Genomic DNA, 18061 nt, shown 5'->3' on the forward strand with positions numbered 1-18061 from the left:
TTTGTTATTCGTTCTGCCTGGCTCTCCCCGTTACACAGATGCTGGCTCTTCTAGGGAAAACAGTGCCACTTCAGACTGATTTTTAGTCTCCAGCCCATATTCCCCAGCTCCCATCTCTGCCTCACTGACCCCCCCCCTCCCGTCCACTCCCCTTGGCCTTTGACATAGTCTGACCTGCAGACACCAACAGACATCTCCCCATCTCCCTCATTGTCATGTAAGCACTGGGAGGTCCCAGCTTGACCTCATTCTCTGTTCTACTCCTGGTCCAGGGGACAGTTTGGGGGCACACAGCAGCTGCTCACTATGTGCATAGGAGCTAAATAGAGTTTGAAGACCGGAAGAGCTTGAAGTATGCCTCTCCTTCATCCACCCTCAGGTGCTGTGGGAGTCAGGGAGCCAGACTCACAAGGGCTCCCTCTGCTCCTCCTCGCTTTTAGAAAGGGAAGGCTAGTGGGCCCCAGGAAGGAGCACAACATAGCCGGGCAGATTGCCTAGGGAGATTGAAGGTGCTGACAGACAGCTGGCTCCTGGCATCTGCGTCACCTTGGCAGCCTGTCTGAACCAGGAGGGAATTCTCCTTCCTGCTCTTCTGGGTGGGGAGAGGATGCCCTCCCTATGAATGGTGTTCAAGCCTGATCTCCTGGGAGGGTGCTGTTTTGGACAGGCTCTTGGGGTGACGCCGTGTGGCTGTGGAAAGCTTGGGGAAGCGAGGGCATTAGGACCAGGAGCGAGAAGCAGGCTTGGCTCCCCCGTTGTGTCTGGCAGAGGGCTCCTGCAGAGCTGGAAGTATGTGTGACAGGAAAGCCGGACAGCGCCTGCTGGCTTTACATCTGTTGCTCTGACCTGACTCAAGGCATCCAAAGGAGGATGTCTGTCATCTTGACTTGACTGAACCCCCCAGCAACTCGCCCCAGACAGTCCGTAGAACCTGCACGCAGGCAGAGGGGGAAAGAGCATGAGGCTAATCACCAGAGCAAGATGGACAAGAACAGGGTAAGAGGGGAGCCAACAGCCAGAGACCCTTCTCAGAAGACACCTAATACTCAAGAGAGGACCCAGGACCCCAGGCTCCGGTGGCTTTCTGATTCCAGGGGGCAGCCGGTCTTCCCAACGCTGTCAGTAAATGTCTGGTGGGGTAAAAGGAGCAGGTGACTGGCACAAAACCTTTTGGCTGGAATGAACAGCCCAGGTTCAGTTACAACCTTGAAGCTACCTGGAGCACAAGGAAGAAGCAAACTTGATCAGGACCTGTTGCTTCAGGCTGGTGGCTGCGACATGCTCTTGAGGAAGCGACCCAGGAATGGACATTCCAGGCTTCAGTTCCTCCTACTCTTTCTGACTCTGGGATGTGTCCTGATGATGGTGATCATGCTGCATCCTCCCCCGCCCACCCTGCACCAGGCTGTGACAGCCCAGGCCAGCAAACACAGTCCTGACATGGGGTATCGCCTGGACTTTGGGGACTCTCAGGAGTGGGTTCTGGAGGCTGAGGGTGAGGGTGAGGAATACAGTTTCTTGGACGGCCTGCCGCCCTTCATCTCCCTGCAGGAGGATCAATTGCTGGTGGCCGTGGCCTCGCCCAGAGCTAGGAGGAATCAGAGTCAGGGCAGGAGACACGGCAGCTACCAGCTCATCAAACACATGAGCAGGAGGCCGGATGAGGAAGCCTCTGAGAGGGATTGGAGGACGGAGGAGGATGGGGAGGAATCAGAAGAGGAGGCACTGACCCCACTTGGCCTGGACCCAGATGGCCTCAACAAGCCACTCAGTGCCCGCCTGCCCCTGAGGAGAGTCCTGCCTGAGGCACGGCACCCGCTGTAAGTAAGGGCCCTGCAATCCCTTCTCTGGTCTGTGTATGACTCAGTGATAGGAAAGTCCCAGGTGCGACTCTGCAGTCTGCCTCCCCCATCCTTGGGACAATGCTCCTTAAGACGTGGTCCCTGGGGCCAGATCTCAGGTTTGCTGACGAAGTACCTGAATTGGAGATTCTCAAATCCCATCTCAGACCTGCTCAGTCAGAAGCCCCAGAGTCACCCATCTGCTGCTAACAAGTCCCACGAGAGAGAAGGTCTCGCTCACTCTTTGTCTTCCCAGTCCTGCCGTTAGTCCCCCTAGGTCACATGGCTCTAATCGTGAGACGGGAACAGAAGCTTCGAGGCACCTCCTGTCTGTCTTGCTGACTCCAGCACAATCTTCACGTTGGTTTATTATTAGTGTTTACCTGTAGCTGGGGTCGAAGGAACAGCTGCAGAAATCGCAAGAAATGCATGTTCTTCTTGCCATGTGCCTGGTTTTAATCCATGAGCTTTCCTAAGCCCCAGCAAAGTCCTCTCGCACTGTGCTAGTCTTAGCCTCATGCCTGGTTTGTACAGTTGTAAGTAAGGCACAGAGAGGCCCCGTGGCTTGCCCACTGACATACAGCTAACAAGTGCCAACGGAGGAGTTTAATTCAGGCATTTCAGTGCCAGGGGACCTGTAGCACCACTGTCTGCTGCTCTCCTCCATCCCTCCAAGAAAGGAGCCGTTCCAATGCCTGAGAGTTCGTGTGCTTCACTGCCTACGACTCAGCCTGCAGGGTACCCCAGCCCAGGAGGCAAGCTGTGAGGTGTGTGTGACATGTAGATTTGTGCCCAGGGTGATGGTGGCTCATTCTCTAGTCCCTGGTCCCCTTCCGCCATGGATAACCACAGAGACAGACAAAAGATTGCCTGCTCACCCAGAAGCAATGCGTCTGGGTAGCTAGAGGGGTCTAGGGTCCTGCCCTTAGAAGCCATGGCTCTTTCCACAGCCCATTGAGCTTTCTGGAAAGCAAACAGATCTTCTCCCCCTGGAAGCAAAATGACACATGTGGGACAGCTGGGAGCAGGGCTGGGACTCTTTGGAACCCTGACCGCTCTCAGCCCGACTGCTGAGCCACTCGGGTGTACAGATCTCCTGGGAGCACCGTCTTAGGTTGTGCCCTGGAAGACCCACCTGCCCATCGTCCCAGCTCTGCTATGCTGACTCCATACCTTGGCTTTAAAAGTTCTGCCTAGGAAACTCCGACCCTACTCTGGCTTCAGGCGCTCTTTGAACTCACAGCACCTTGTAGAACAGACACTGCATGGCCCTGAGTGTGTTCATTTCTGCAGTGCCTGCTTCCCCTGCTGTGTTGAATCTGTCAAGAGCCATTGTGCACTGCGTGTCCCAGCATCCAGAACATACCACCCCATACAGAAATGACTGCTGGATGAGGGGACAGCTTAGCAGTTCACTCCATGCTTGTTTTCACTGGCTGAGGGCAAGAGTGAACATCTCCATTCCGTAAACAAGAAACATTGGCTCTGGCTTTGGGGATGTGTGTGTGTGACCGTGTCTCCAAAAAGCACCCCGCATTTCACACTTGTGCACATATGACCTGTGCGTGCGCTGTGCGTTGAGTGTAAGTTATGCTGTGTATACTAAATGGGGATGTGTGGTGTGCAGTACATGTGTATGGTAGTTTGAGGTTTGGTATCTGCAGGTCATGTGTGTGGTGAGATAGACACACGTGTAAGCTATATTGATATGCATCATGTGTGTATACATGCTGTGGGTGTGTACAGTGCATACAGAGTGTATCTACTGTGTATTGGGGCATGTATTGTGTGGAACTGTGTATGTATTACATGTTTGTCTTGTTTTTATGTAGTGTGTATATGTCTTGTGCTGGGACAGTGTTTCATATGTATTATAGGCCTTTGTGTGTATGGTGCCAGTGTATATATTATATGTGTTATAAGCATTGAGCGTGTTGCACACGCGCTGTAAGTGCATTGTATGTAAGACACCTGTGCATGTGTTATACATGTATTATGTAGTGCATGTGTTATTCATGTATTATGTAGTGCATGGATATGTCGTGTGTACAGTACAGACTGGGTGCATTTTGTGGCGTGATTGCTGTGCACAGGTGTAAGTGTACTACGTATGGCATGCAAGACTATAATGCATATATATATATGGTCCATGTTGAGTGTTTGGCGTGACATGTACATGTACTACCGTGCCTGTATGTATACATTATGATACAGTATTTATTTTTTTTTCTTTTCTATTTTTCGGAGCTGGGGACCGAACCCAGGACCTTGTGCTTGCTAGGCAAGCACTCTACCACTGAGCTAAATCCCCAACCCCCAGTATTTATTTTTTATGTTCTATAGGGGCATGTGTGTGCTCTATGGGTTGTATTGTATAATACATGTGTTATAAATGTTTCTTGCAATGGTTGTGTGCTTGTGTGCAAGTGTGTTTCACGTGCATATACTTGTGGTGTGATGTGCATGTGTGCACCGGGAGTTGGAGGTACAGATATACTAGGTGTGTTTGACGTAAACAAGCTTGGATATGTACATATATGGTGGGCTGTTTCTTCCCTGCATGGTAACCAGTGCATCTCAGTTGTCTGGGACCTGCTCCATTTTCATACTGAAAGGCATCTATCTGGTCGTCAAGAAACCTCTTTGCTTTGCACGTACTTGGGCTCTCCATCCTGGGAGTCTCACTGTTACCAGCTCTAATGTAGAGGTGGACAGCGCCCTCTGCTGGCCACTAGCAGTGAGTACAGTCGAGCAACCAGAGCTCAATCAGAACCAGGGCCCTGCAAAGCCAGATACAACCTCTGTCCAAGGTGGCGGTCCCCCACCCCATTCTACTGGGTGGAAAAACAAGAGATGCCACATTAGTAAGCATCTGTATGTGCTGTGGTGTCCTGAGCTTTCCTACCAGGGCTGGGAGACCTCTGCCTCTGGTGTCCTCTACCCCACACGCCTCCAGCCTCCCAGCTTCATTCAAGCTCCTCCTTGACTCCTAACCCAAGCAAGCCCTCCTGGCCTTCACCCAGACCACACCACTACCCTGGTTTGTGTCGGTCCCCTGGCTAGGTTCCAGCTAGAATCTCAGCTGGAGATCAGTTTGCATAGAGAACTTTCAATGGAGTTACCGATGGTCAAAGACTGAAATAGAGAATATACCAGAGTAAAAGAAGCCAAGGGCAGTCTCTGGGGCCAGACGTGATGGTTCATGCCGGGGACTCCAGCACCTGGAGGATGGGCAGGAGAATTGTCAGTTTAAGGACAGCCTGAGCTACACAGTGAGACCCCATCTCAGAACAAATGTCTCCAGACGAAGAGGCAAGACTCCAGTGAGCTTTTAGTAAGCATATAATACGTATTAGGGACTCCCCCCAATAAGTGGTTTTTGCTTCCTTAATCTGCTTCGCAGATCTGTTTGGTAGGTTTCATTTTATGAATGAGGAAGAGTAAGGTGTAGAAAGGGGAAGGGACTGGCCCCATGCCACCTTACAGCCTGTTTGATGCCAAAGTCGAGCTCTTACCCATTATGATACATTCCAAGTCTGTCGGTTTCCAGCCCAGACCTGGGCAAGTCACCTAGACTGCAATCATTTAACACATTGTTTTAAAGCTGGCCACCTCCCATGCCCTGAGAGCGCATTGGTGGATGCCTACTACAGAATTCTCAGTAGTACTGAGGTTCTGAAGCTGTCCGATGTCTCATCCCGGGACACTGGGGGAGGGGGGGCTAGATGCAACATACAAAGTGCCCATCTTAATACGTACAGTGTCATCCAAGCACCCAGAAGGCTTGTTTGAAGTACAGGTTCCCAGGAACTACAGATGCTCTCAAGATGCTACGGGAACCCTGTTCGAAGTCGACTCTCTAGGCCAGGATAGCCAGAGCAGGAAACCTGGACCTTCAATATGCATGTGAACATGCAGTAGTGTGTTAACAGGCAGAGCTGCATGCAGGAGGTCTGGGCTGCAGCCGGAGAGGCTACGTCTGCTTGCTGCCTCTACTTGCAGTCGCCAGGGACTGCACCAGGGAGTCCCAAGTATGTGCAGGCCCAGGTCGCCTACTCCGTGCCCACATGTGATCCATGAGAGTGAAATGGGCCCTTGCAGCAGCCAGGCTGAGAACCAGAATCCAATTGCACAAGGTGGTGCTCAGCCTTGAGAGCCAGTGGACAGCTGGGAAGGGGTCTCTTCTCCTGAGCTAGGATCAGAGCAGGGAAGGGAAGCGCTTTGGAGGAAGCTGTGTTGCCGAGCAGAGTAGCGCCATAATCCACAGGATCCAGGCCATTCCCTGAGATGCCAGGCAGTGAGTGACCTGATGACTCTCGGCCCCACCCCTTGTGAGTTCAACAGCCTGACCTGTGAGAGACAATGGAGCCATGGCTCACAGGGCGTCCATTAGTCAGAGAGCAATCTGAGAAGCGGAGGGAGAGGAAAAGCAGGACTAGGGAGGGACCCAGCGTCCCCATTCCCACGAAACACTGTCACACAGTGAAGTTTGCATCTGGGCCTAGACGGCCGTGTCCTGAGGACAAGCAGCAAACACCATGCTTCTGGCCCTTGAGGCCCATGTGGTGTGGCCATAGGGGACAACGTTTCCTCCGATCCCTCCCGGTGCCACATGGCTGTGGCAGACACTGTTTAGTATAACCCACAGGTCCAAAGAACTTAAGGGTGACAGTGGGGGCAGTGGGGCTTGCTCTGTGCACCAATTCCAGCTGGCCTTGGGGATCTGAGTAGAGGAGTCAGCCTGCATGCAACTCCCTTCAATTCCTAAGGAGGAGAATTTATACCACGTTAGTTACCCGGCCCCACCCCAGCGGGACCCACAGACCTACAGCACCAACACTGCAGACTCCGAGGCCCCTCTCAGACCATTGGGGGGTGGGGGGAATCTCTACTTAAATGTTCCCTGCGGCATTTACACTCATGAATGTCTGATGCTTGGACATAGCTCAGTGCAAGGAAGCTGGCCTAGCACATGCGAGATCCAAGACTCCATCCTCAGTACTGGGGGTGGGGAATATGGGGAGCTGGAGAGACCGCTCAGCAGTTAGAGCCCATGCTGCTTTTGCAAACAGCGGAGTTTGGATCCCAGCTCCCATGCCGTTTAGTTCACAGCTGCCTATAAATCCAGATCCAGAGGATCCAATGCCCTTGTCTGACCTTCACAGGCACCTGTATGCACATTTGCATACATACACACACATGCACACACACACACACACATGCTCTCTCTCTCACACACACACACAAATTCACACACACAAACTCTCTCACACACACACAAACTCACACACAAACACACACTCTCTTTCACACACACACAAACTCTCACACACAGAAACACACACACACAACACACACACACAATCTCTCTCTCACACACACACACAAACACACAAACTCTCTCACACACACAAACACACACACAATCTCTCTCTCACACACACACACACAAACACACAAACTCTCTCACACACACAAACACACACACAACTCTCTCTCTCTCTCTCTCTCTCTCTCTCTCTCTCTCTCTCTCTCTCTCTCACACACACACACACACACACTTCTTTAGAATATTTTTCATCAGTCAATAAGAAGCCAGGCAGAGACTAGACTTCTATCAACTTAATTCACAATCTTTTCTGACACATACTCATATGATCCGAGGTCACTGTTTTAGAAATGCACTAAAATGGTTGGGGATTTAGCTCAGTGGTAGAGCGCTTACCTAGCAAGCGCAAGGCCCTGGGTTCGGTCCCCAGCTCCGGAAAAAAAAAAAAAAAAAAAAAAAAAGAAAAAAAAAATTACGCGCTTACCAGCAGCTTTTAAAAATGCTGATGAAAGTGTACTTAAATGTGCATTCTCAGTGTCTGAGTTTAAACTCTTCCAATGTTAAATGGAGGGCTGCTATGGATAAAGTTATTGTCACAGTGAGAGCCTAGGTGGAGAGGTCTAAAGCACATGGAGGGTACCATTGAACGCTAGCCATGCACACACTCCAGTTAGGGCAGAGTATCCAGGCCTTCCTGTGCTTAGAGGCTCACCTGGCCAGGTAGATGAATCTTTTTACTGTGTTCTATTTTGTCCCATATTTACTTGTTCCACTATTTTGTAATTAGGGCAAAGTGAGGAGTCTGAATGCTTAGCCATGCCTCAAACTTACTCGAATACTTTTATCCTTTTGGACATAGACCTAATTTCTACCTACAATTATTTTTAGAGATACACGGTAAGCCAGTTGCAAAGACAGGGGGAGCATGGGGATCGCCACCGCCCTTGAGCACAGCAATCGTGAGTGAGTGCCCCAATGGCGGTGGACAGGACGGGCTAGTGAGTCTTCCCCAGGAAGGCCTGAAGCACAGCTGGTACACCTGCTCAGAGGTCAGGGTCATTGCCATAACAGGGATTTTACAGTGAGTTGTTTCTGAGGCTCGCAGCTGAATTTAACTCTCCAGTTTTTAGCTTGATTACCTTTCCCATTCAGAGCCTTCAGATTGTTTCCACCCATACATAGTGTATAATCGAATATGGCCAAGTCTGCTCTCACAGTCTACCATGCAACATGACTCACTGGGGTGCCGTGTTCTCTCGTACCGCTCCACCCTTGACAGTCAGGGGGCGCCACTTCATAGGTCGACCCTCCAGTTACCTGAAACATTTTCATCAGCCACTGGAAACTGCAAACTGCCTCTGCGGTGGGCAAACACAAGGCATGTGAACAGCACTGACACGGGCTAGCCTTTGCTATCTTTCAGTGCACACCCTGGCGCCCAGTGACTTCATCAGGACATACATTTTTTTTTTAATGTTGTGAAAAATTAACGAGTCTCCTACCAGATCAACAGGATTGACTTCATTCACTTTAATATGTGAGCAGCCAAAAATATTCACAAGGTCCTCTTATCGAATAAGGACAGAGGCACTCACCTTGCTTAAGGGACTGGCTTAGACTTACAGTGAGGGCTTGAGGGGTGGTAAGACTGGAGAACAGGCTCATGTGAGGGACTCCCAACCCATCGCCAAGGCTTTTCCGACACCCCCAGAACAGGCATTCTGGCTCCTGTCCTATGTTCTGCCCCGTCATTTGACCTGCTACTGTCCTGCTACTGCAATTAAGCTGTGGCCCAGCCTTCCACATCACCCAGGAATTTGCTTGGAATGCAAGGTTTCAAGCTCCGTGCAGACATGCTCAGGGTGCCCGTGTGTCTAACAAGATCCTATTGACTCTGGTGCCCACTAGCATCAGAGAGCTCTGAGCTAATCTCCCGGAGTGTCCGGCTTCATCTGTGGCCTTCTCTCAGTGACTGACCCTCTCTAAACTTCTGAAGAGCAAACTCTTCAGGCAAACATCTGGAAGGTTTGTTTGGATGCTGTTCAGGGAAGGCTAGCCCTGACAGTTAGAGCTAGTGCTTTGGGGAACTTCCTGGGCCTCTAGTCAGGATTCAGAACTCATGCCCATCTGTGATCCAGATCAAGGATGCAGGGTCAGAGGTAACAAGGGATCTCATGGAGTCCTTCAAAGAGGGTGCTACTGCCCTGAGAATATGTGTGCTGATGGAAGATGGCAGGTGGCAGTGGTACAGGTGGCAGTGGTGCAGGTGGCATGGTAGAGGTGGCAGTGGTATGGGTGGCAGTGGTGCAGGTGGCAGTGGTGCAGGTGACAGTGGTGCAGGTGACAGTGGTGCAGGTGGCAGCGGTGCAGGTAGCAGCAGTGCCTTTGGCAGTGGTGCAGGTGGCAGTGGTGCAGGTAGCAATGGTACAGGTAGCAATGGTGCAGGTGACAGCGGTGCAGGTGACAGCAGTGCAGGTGGCAGCAGTGCAGGTGGCAGTGGTGCAGGTGGCAGTGGTGACCTCCTCTAATGATTCTGCCCTTCCCATGTACCTGTGCCCACTGTCCTAAGGGTTTCTCTCCAGCCATGTCCTGCCCTAGCATCCCCAGGCCTTGTGTGGAAGTCACTATTCCCAGCAATTACCTACAGGCAAGGTACAAAATTAGGATTTTCTCCTCATGATGGAAGTTGACTTTATGGTAATGACTCCTGTAAGTTAGTGCTCTGTGCTCCCTGAGAACACAGCTGTCCTGAATACTCGTTAAGACCAAGAGCAGAGTCTTCCTTCATTCTTTGAACAAACCCTTTTTTCATATTTATTTATTATTTAATTTATTTGATGTGTTTTGCCTGTGTGTGTTTATGTGCACCATATATGTGCCTGGGAGATGCCCAAGGAGGTCAGAAGAGGGCTTCAGATCCTCTGGAACTGAGGTTAAGGATGGTCGTGCACTGTCCGTGGGTGCTGGGTACCAGACCTGGGTCCTCTGCATTAGCAGCAAGTGCTCTCAACTACAGAGCCATCTCCCCAGCCCCTGAAAAGCCCTTATTTAGCAGCTGTAACAGGTAAGAAGATGAGCAAGACCAGCCCTAGCCCCACCCCAAAGAGTTCTGGGTACATGGGGTGGGGCTCAGGGCAAGAGATAAGATAAAAAGGCCACCGTGTGGCCCCCCGTGGTGTGTGGGAGCAGTAATGCCAGCGCAGCTTTAGAGAACTGACAGGCAGCTTCCTACCTGGCCAGGCGATGTACACACATGGGACAGGCTAGCGCTCCATCTGGTACAATGCAGTGACTCAGACTCTTCGGAGCCACCATCCAAGTGTGTCTGCCAAGTTCATGGCAGGAGGCAATGGGGAGAGGATGGAGTGGCAGGGGCAGGGTGGGTGAAGTGGACTAGAACCTGGCTCCTGGGATCCTGGAGTGTGACCAGACAGTGATCGTGCTTCGACTGCTTCTCAGCATGGGGACTGTCCCTTTGCATCAGGCCACACCCCTGCCCTGGAGAAAAACCCTAAGACAGTGTCTGTGCTGCAGACCAGTAGTTAAAGATAACGGTTTTCAACAACCATGGCGATCCACTGTGGGCCCAGCAATGGAGAGGCTGAGGCTTCAAGACTAACCTGAGCTACACAGTACCACCTATCTAAGTAAATAAGTAAATAAGGGCTAGAGATTAGCCCAGTGGTAGAGCACTTACCTATGTGAGCTCGACACAGCACTGACAAGTCTCACACACACACACACACACACACACACACACACACATACACACACACATATACACACACACACATATACACACACACACATACACACACATATACATATACATACAATCAATCTATCACACACACACACACACACACACACACACACACACACACACACACACACACACACACATACACCACACACACACACACACACACAGACACACACACATACACAGACACAGACACACACACACACACACACATACACACACAGACACATACACACACACAGACACACACACACACACACACTGACACACAAGACACACAAACCACACACACACACCACAAACACACACATACACAGAGACACACATACACACACAGACCCACACACAGGCATACACACACCACAACACACACACAGACACACACACAGGCGCACACACACACACACATACCACAGACACACATACACACACACACTACACACACCACAAACATACACACACAGAGACACACACATGCACACACACCACAAACACACACACGCTCGTGCGCACACGCGCACACACACATCCACACACACAGCACATACACCACAAACACACACACACACACCATGAACACACACACACCACAAACACACACACACCATGAGCACACACACACACACACACACACACACACTTACGTATATAAACAGCACCTTACAAAAACCAGGACAGAGAGTTCGTGCTCATATTTTTTTTCACACCTGGCTCAAGAGGAAAATGGTCCTAGTTTTTAAAATGAGGAAGCCGATACTTTCAAACACTGAGCAAAGCTAGTAAAATGGCACAGCAGCTAAGGGTACTTGCCACCAGGCCCGAAGACCCATTCGGTTCTTGGAACCCACATGGTAGCGGGAAAGAACTGTCTCCTGCAAGTTGTCCTCCACGCATGCGCTTAGGAACATGCACACACGTGAGCACATGCATGTGGATGTTTAACAGAAGCCCCACAGGAAGGCGAGCACCTTTGAGCTTATTTTGGCTCATGGGTGATGGCACTCAGTCTATCGGGGCTGGGAAGGCGTAAGGGCTGGAGTGGCTTGGTCCACAGCTCCCGAAGACCTCTGGTCCTTGTCCCAAGTGTCACTACTACTGAGTAAAAGCTTCCACTCTGGTGAGGAAGGGACCAGGCAGAGGGACACTCAACATCACTGGGGAACTGTGTCCCTCAGACAGGGCTAGGTCCAGACTGGTGGCTCTGATTTCCCTCTGAGGAGGGACCCGGGAAGAAGTTTCACTTTAGGTGGGTCCTTGTTAAAGTGCGAGTGCCGGGCTGTTCTGTGTCTTAGGCTGCTATCACAGTTTCCTCTACAGTGGACTCCCTGACAGCAAGTCAGGTAGAGGCTGAGCCCTCCCTCCCTCAGCGAGGTGTAAGCTATAAACAATACAGTGGGGCAGGGTGTCCAGCCAGGGACGGTTAAAGCAGAAATCCCCCAGGAATTCTGAGTGTAGAGTATCTGGGGCTCTGCCTGGTTCCACCAACATGGAGCCTCAGTTCCCTCCTCTGACATGTTGACACTGTCACCCATTCCCACCGTACAGTTGAGGGCCACTATCTCAGCGAATGGGCCCAGCTCCCCACAAGCACAAAGAAGGAGCTGGCTGGGTTCAGCGGGGCTCTTGTGATCTGAAGGTTGAGAGCTAGACATTGCTGCTGTAGCGCGTTTGGGGATTTCTGTGTGGCCACTTGAAACCCTGGGAGAGCCACTGACCTGAGAGGAAGCTGTGATTGCAGTGGCCCAGCCAGGCATGAAGAGTGAGGGGCGATTGACTCCTCTGCAGAAGAAGCCTTCTCAGCTTCCTCCGAGCGGCTCCCTAACACTCTTCCCCTGCAGGTGTCTGCAGCAGCACCCTCCAAGTGGCCTGCCTACGGCCAGCGTCATCCTCGGCTTCCATGACGAGGCCTGGCCCACGCTCCTGAGAACTGTGCACAGCATCCTGGACACCGCACCCAGGGCCTTGCTTCAGGAGATCATCCTTGTAGATGACCTCAGCCAGCAAGGTAACCCGGGATTACTGGGAGGAGTCAGAAAGGGGAAGGGAAGGACGGACGGAAAGGGGATTTCACGTAAAAGAGGGCGTTCGAGCCCATAAGCAAGCTTCCAATGAAGAGGGAACATGTCTCCAGTGCACATAATTAATGGCTGAAGGACCCCAGAGGAGGTCAGTGAGGTGACAAGGAGGGACAAAAGAGGAATAATCTAAGCCAGGAAGGACAAGGACAGGGAACTCCCAGGAGGGAGGTCCCTGGGGAGAGTCACTTCAGTCTGAGTCGGCTGGGGACTTCGCACACCCTATTAGAGGTAAAAGTGTCTAAAAGACTTTACATGGGTGCTCACTGCCTCCTGGGTGCTGGGCAAAACCTGCCCGCTGTCCAGAAGGAAAAACTGAGGACCAAAGATGAGAAAATGACCAGAGCCGAGTGGTGCTAAGTGAGGGAGAGTTCAGCCCAGAGCCCAGACTATAGGATGTGGTGAACGTTTCCTCTGTCAGGACCCTCAGGACAAGAAACAGCATAAAAAGAAGGAATTGACAGAGAAGTTCCCACTGACCTCTAAGTGAGTGGGTCTCAGACTGCCATGTCCTGAACTCCCTAGACAGACTTGTTAAAACCGACTATGGCTGTAGGGTGGAAGTGGGAGTCTGTAATCCCAGCTACTTAGAAAGCCGAGGCAGAGTGTTCACAAGTTTCAGAAGTCTAGCCTGTGCTACAGATTGAATTCAAGGCCAGCTTAGACAATTTAATGAGAACTTACAGCAAATTTTTTTTTAAAAATATGAGTCAGGCATGGTGGTACACATTTTTAATCTCTGTACTCCGGCGGCAACGGCAATCAGAACTCTGTGAGTTCAGGGCCAGCCTGGGCCTACATATTGAGACCCTGTCTCAAAGAAAACAAATAACGAATGTGCCAAACTGAACAGGGGAGTTGAGGCCCATGAAGCTTCAATGCTCCACAAAGAGCTAGGTCATTGAGAAAAGCTGGGAGCAGGGGAGGTGTCCTCTCCAGGGAAGAATTTACCAATAGGTATTCAATGACAGTCAGCCCTGAAAACACACACACAAATAACATTATGAACTCAATACTTAGAAATATATATAATAAATATATATATAATTCCTAGATAGATAGATAGATAGATAGACAGACAGACAGATAGACAGACAGATAGATAGATGATAGATGGATAGATGGATGATGGATGGATATATGGATAGATGAATGGATGGATGGATGATATATAATTGATAGATAGATAGATAGATAGATAGATAGATAGATAGATAGATAATGGATAGATGGATGATGGATGGATGGATATATGGATAGATGGATATATGGGTTGATGAATGGATGGATGATAGATAATTGATAGATAGGTAGATAGATGATAGATAGATAGATAGATAGATAGATAGATAGATAGATAGATGAATGGATGAATGGATGATAGATAGATAGATAGATAGATAGATAGATAGATAGATGTAATAATTATTAGTGAAAAAGAGGCCATGATATTGAAGGAGAGTGGAGGGGTAATGGGAGAGTTTAGGGGGAGAAAGGAGAGGAAAGAAATATTATAATAAAATTATAATCTCAAAAAGAAGGCGGGGTTGGGGATTTAGCTCAGTGGTAGAGCGCTTGCCTAGCAAGCACAAGGCCCTGGGTTCGGTCCCCAGCTCCAAAAAAAAGAAAAGAAGGCAAACAAAGGGCTGGGACATGGTCCAGTAGCAAAGCCTGTTGGGGCTGAAGCCCTGGGATCCATCCTCAGTGCCTTCTGATCACCTCAGGATCTCTAGATCTCATTTGTGCCAGGGGAATCTGCAGCCTGGTGAAGTGATGCCATCATCTGAGGGCCCACATTTGTATAACCCCTGATCTGGCCTTTACTTGGGGGTCAGGTCAAAGTCCTCCACTCTTATTCAATTCAGTGACATTTAGCAGCCCCTCCCCCTGGCTTCAGGTGAAAGCTGAGCCCTTGAGGAAGTCTGCATAGCACCCCTAACAAGGGAGGGTGGCAGGAGGGGGGACCGAGCCTTTCTCAGTGCTTTTTGAGGTTCTCCCATATTGAATTTGCCAGGTTAGTCACGGCAGAGGGCCAGAGCAGTCGGAGGCACTGGGATGGTGTACAGTGTACAAGACACGTTTAGCTAGCATCTGTTGAGGCTGACAGGCAGTAGGTGGGCTGGGTAAAAGTACCTGAAGACTCTTCAGGCCCTGGCTGGGGCAGAGTCCTCCAAGAGCTGACCTGTTGTTCCTTCCTATCAGCTTCTGGACTGACGCAGTTCCTGCTATGAATCCATGCCCTTTCTTCCCTCGGTGATAGAGTACGGCCTGAGAATTGCAAAACAAAATAAACCTTCCCTTCCCAAGTTGCTTCTTATTGTTTTGTCTTATCACAGTAGAAACCTGAGACAGGATTCCTCCCAGGTCCCCAGCTTCTGCCTTTCCCACCCAAGGGCATCTGGATCCTTAGCTAGCCCCTGAACCACAGCCTTCGCTTCCTTCCCAAGGCACACAGCCAGAAGTAGCCCTGGTCGCTCATCTCCCTCCCCTTCTCAGACTCACCCTGTCACTGGGATGAAACCTCTGGCACAAACACCTCAGTGGTCTAGCAGCTACAAAGTTTTATGGCCCCTGGGTTCTTCACCCCATTGTCCACTGTTCAGGTCCTCCGGGGAAAAGCCTAAAACTGGGGTGTAAGAGCAGGCTCTCTTGGGTGTAAAAGCAGGTTTTCTTGGGTATACTCTCGTTCCAAGGTCATTTGCAAGGTCTCTTCTCGTCTGGTTTTCCACTCTATCCTTCCTGGTGGCTAATAGTTCTTATAACCCATCCCAAATCTTAGAAATGACCACCCTTTAATAAAACATCGGGGGCTGAGAATCTAGTACTCAACGTGACTTCCAATGCTCATCACAGACCTGTTCCATGTGGCATCTGTGACCCCCCCATTGACAGGGCCCTGTCAATTCCAGAACCACTGAAGTCTACTCTCAGCGAATACGTGGCCAAGCTGGAGGCTGTGAAGTTGCTCAGAAGCAACAAGAGGCTTGGCACCATCGGGGCCCGGATGCTGGGGGCCACCAGGGCCACAGGAGACGTGCTGGTCTTCATGGATGCCCACTGTGAGTGCCACCCTGGCTGGCTGGAGCCCCTCCTCAGCAGAATCGCTGATGACAGGTAATTCATTCCAGTCGGGGTCTGCAGAGGAAGGTGTGGGTCTGGGAGAGATAACCCAGAGGTGCAGCCGCTTGGAGAACAGAGCGTCCACCCACCATCTGGGAAGTACTTTGGTCTCCGCTGTTTGCTGTGTATTCCCTGGAGCTTTCCAGATGCTTGAGCCTTGTAATGAGTATGGGGAAATGCTACTGGAAGGGAGGCTAGAGGTTTTCCAGCCTTTTGGACTGCACAGGAGGGCTGTACCTACCGTGCCTGTAGTTACCTCTGACTTTGACACAGAGTCTATTGATTGTAACACACCATGGGCAAACACATTTCTAAACTAGTCTAGCCCTCAGGTCACCCAGGCCCAGGAAAAGATGTTAGATTCCCCGTCACTAGTCTTCTTGACAACTTTCTTTGCTCCTCTGCCTTCCCAGTGTGATGTTCTAACTAGGCCAAGTCCCGGGAGTGTGGAGTTGAGGGGACCACATCCCATGGGTTAGTACTGCTCTGCCTATCATGGTTGTTTTCCCACATCCTCTTTCTCATCTCCAATGCCTCCCGTGCCTGACCTGTCAATCACGTCCTCGATATGAATATCCTATTCAGGACACCTAATCTTGGTAACTAGCTCACCTGGGAGTGCGGGGAGAAGCCTCAGTCACCCACCATCCCCGTCCCTCAAGCAGACCTGAGACACAGTAGAACCTCCTGGCTGCCAGCCAGATGGAGCTGTTAGATTAGAACTGGACCCCATGGTTCCAATTCTACAATCTATGGTTAATCACACAGAATCAAAAAGTTCATGAACCAAGACCGACACACTTGGCCCAATTCCATGGTGGATAACTCCACCCACTCTTGGCCTACACCCCAATAAGGAAAGCAGATGTGTGGTAGGTTTAACACCAGACTGAAGACAAGAGAAGTTCACCAAGCCTACAAGGAGGCCATCTTTGATTCTGTTCCACAAGTGCTAGCTCTCTCAAAATTGTGGAGCCCTTGCTGACTGGAAGGTTTCTGGACCATTCCCTGTCTAATCCCCACCCTGATGAAACAGATGGGTGCCTCAGGGGCACCTTGGAGATCACCTTGCCCTGCCTCATGAGTCCATGTTAAAAAACATTTGAGAACTGAGTAATGTTGTCTTGTGCCCAGCTCTTCAGCAACGCCCCTCCCCACTCCATGAAGTGGTTCAGGGCACTTCTTTCCTGCTTCTGTTTCTTGCTTTCTTGTTTCTCGTTCCTATTTCCTGCTTCTATTCCTTGGGAAGGGAACCTGAGGCTCAGAGAGGCCAAGCCATGTGCAAACGGTGTGAAGGTCAGGTGTCTGTCTGGTCAGGCTGTCTGGTACCGAGTGTGGCTTCTCCTTATGAACCATTGAGGCTGTTCAAAGAGAGACAGCCCCTCCTGCCCTCTCCCTGGTGCTGGAACGTGATAAACATTGTTGTCACCCTTCGTGTCATCTCAGAGCTCATGGTCCTCATTGTAGGCTGAGAGAAGGGCAGAGCCAAGTCTCTGAAATCCTTGGATGGAACCCATGGGACTCCCTCTGGTAGCTTCTGTCCCAGCTCCTTTGCATCAGTCTTTCTCTGTTTTACAACTGCCCCCCAGAACCTCTGCTCTTGCGGTTTTGATGTTTGGGGGGACTTCTCTTCACATGCCTACTGATCTCTGAGATTCAACCATCTTTATTCTCCCACGGCCTCTTCATGACTTTTGCTCACTCTTTCCTCTGGCCCACCTTGCCTAGCTCCTTGAGAACCTGAAAGAAAGCCACCTCTCGGCCACCCAAGTTCTCCTCTCTGGAATCTCTACCCCATGGCACTCTGAGAACTGGGCAAGTCTAAAACCCCCTTTCCTAATCTGTGTAGGACTCAGTCCTACCAGCTCTTCTGAGCTGCCTGACACTGCTCGCCACGCACAGCTCACCACACCTTAGTGAAAGCAAAGCTTCG

The 18061-nt window shown here is 50.7% G+C and overlaps 1 protein-coding gene across 1 annotated transcript in view; it reads left to right on the forward strand.

Moving 5' to 3' along the window:
- Window positions 1-851: 851 nt before the first annotated feature.
- Galnt15 (polypeptide N-acetylgalactosaminyltransferase 15) overlaps window positions 852-18061 on the forward strand; it is a 32608-nt gene continuing 15398 nt past the window's right edge. Inside the window, exons 1-3 of the mRNA XM_032918987.1 lie at window positions 852-1820; window positions 12772-12938; window positions 15918-16122. Of these exons, the coding sequence (XP_032774878.1) occupies window positions 1180-1820; window positions 12772-12938; window positions 15918-16122 (1013 nt within the window). The 5' untranslated portion in view covers window positions 852-1179. The remainder of the gene's footprint in view (window positions 1821-12771; window positions 12939-15917; window positions 16123-18061) is intronic.

Source organism: Rattus rattus, chromosome 13 (assembly GCF_011064425.1).
Source record: "Rattus rattus isolate New Zealand chromosome 13, Rrattus_CSIRO_v1, whole genome shotgun sequence".
NCBI lineage: Eukaryota > Metazoa > Chordata > Mammalia > Rodentia > Muridae > Rattus > Rattus rattus.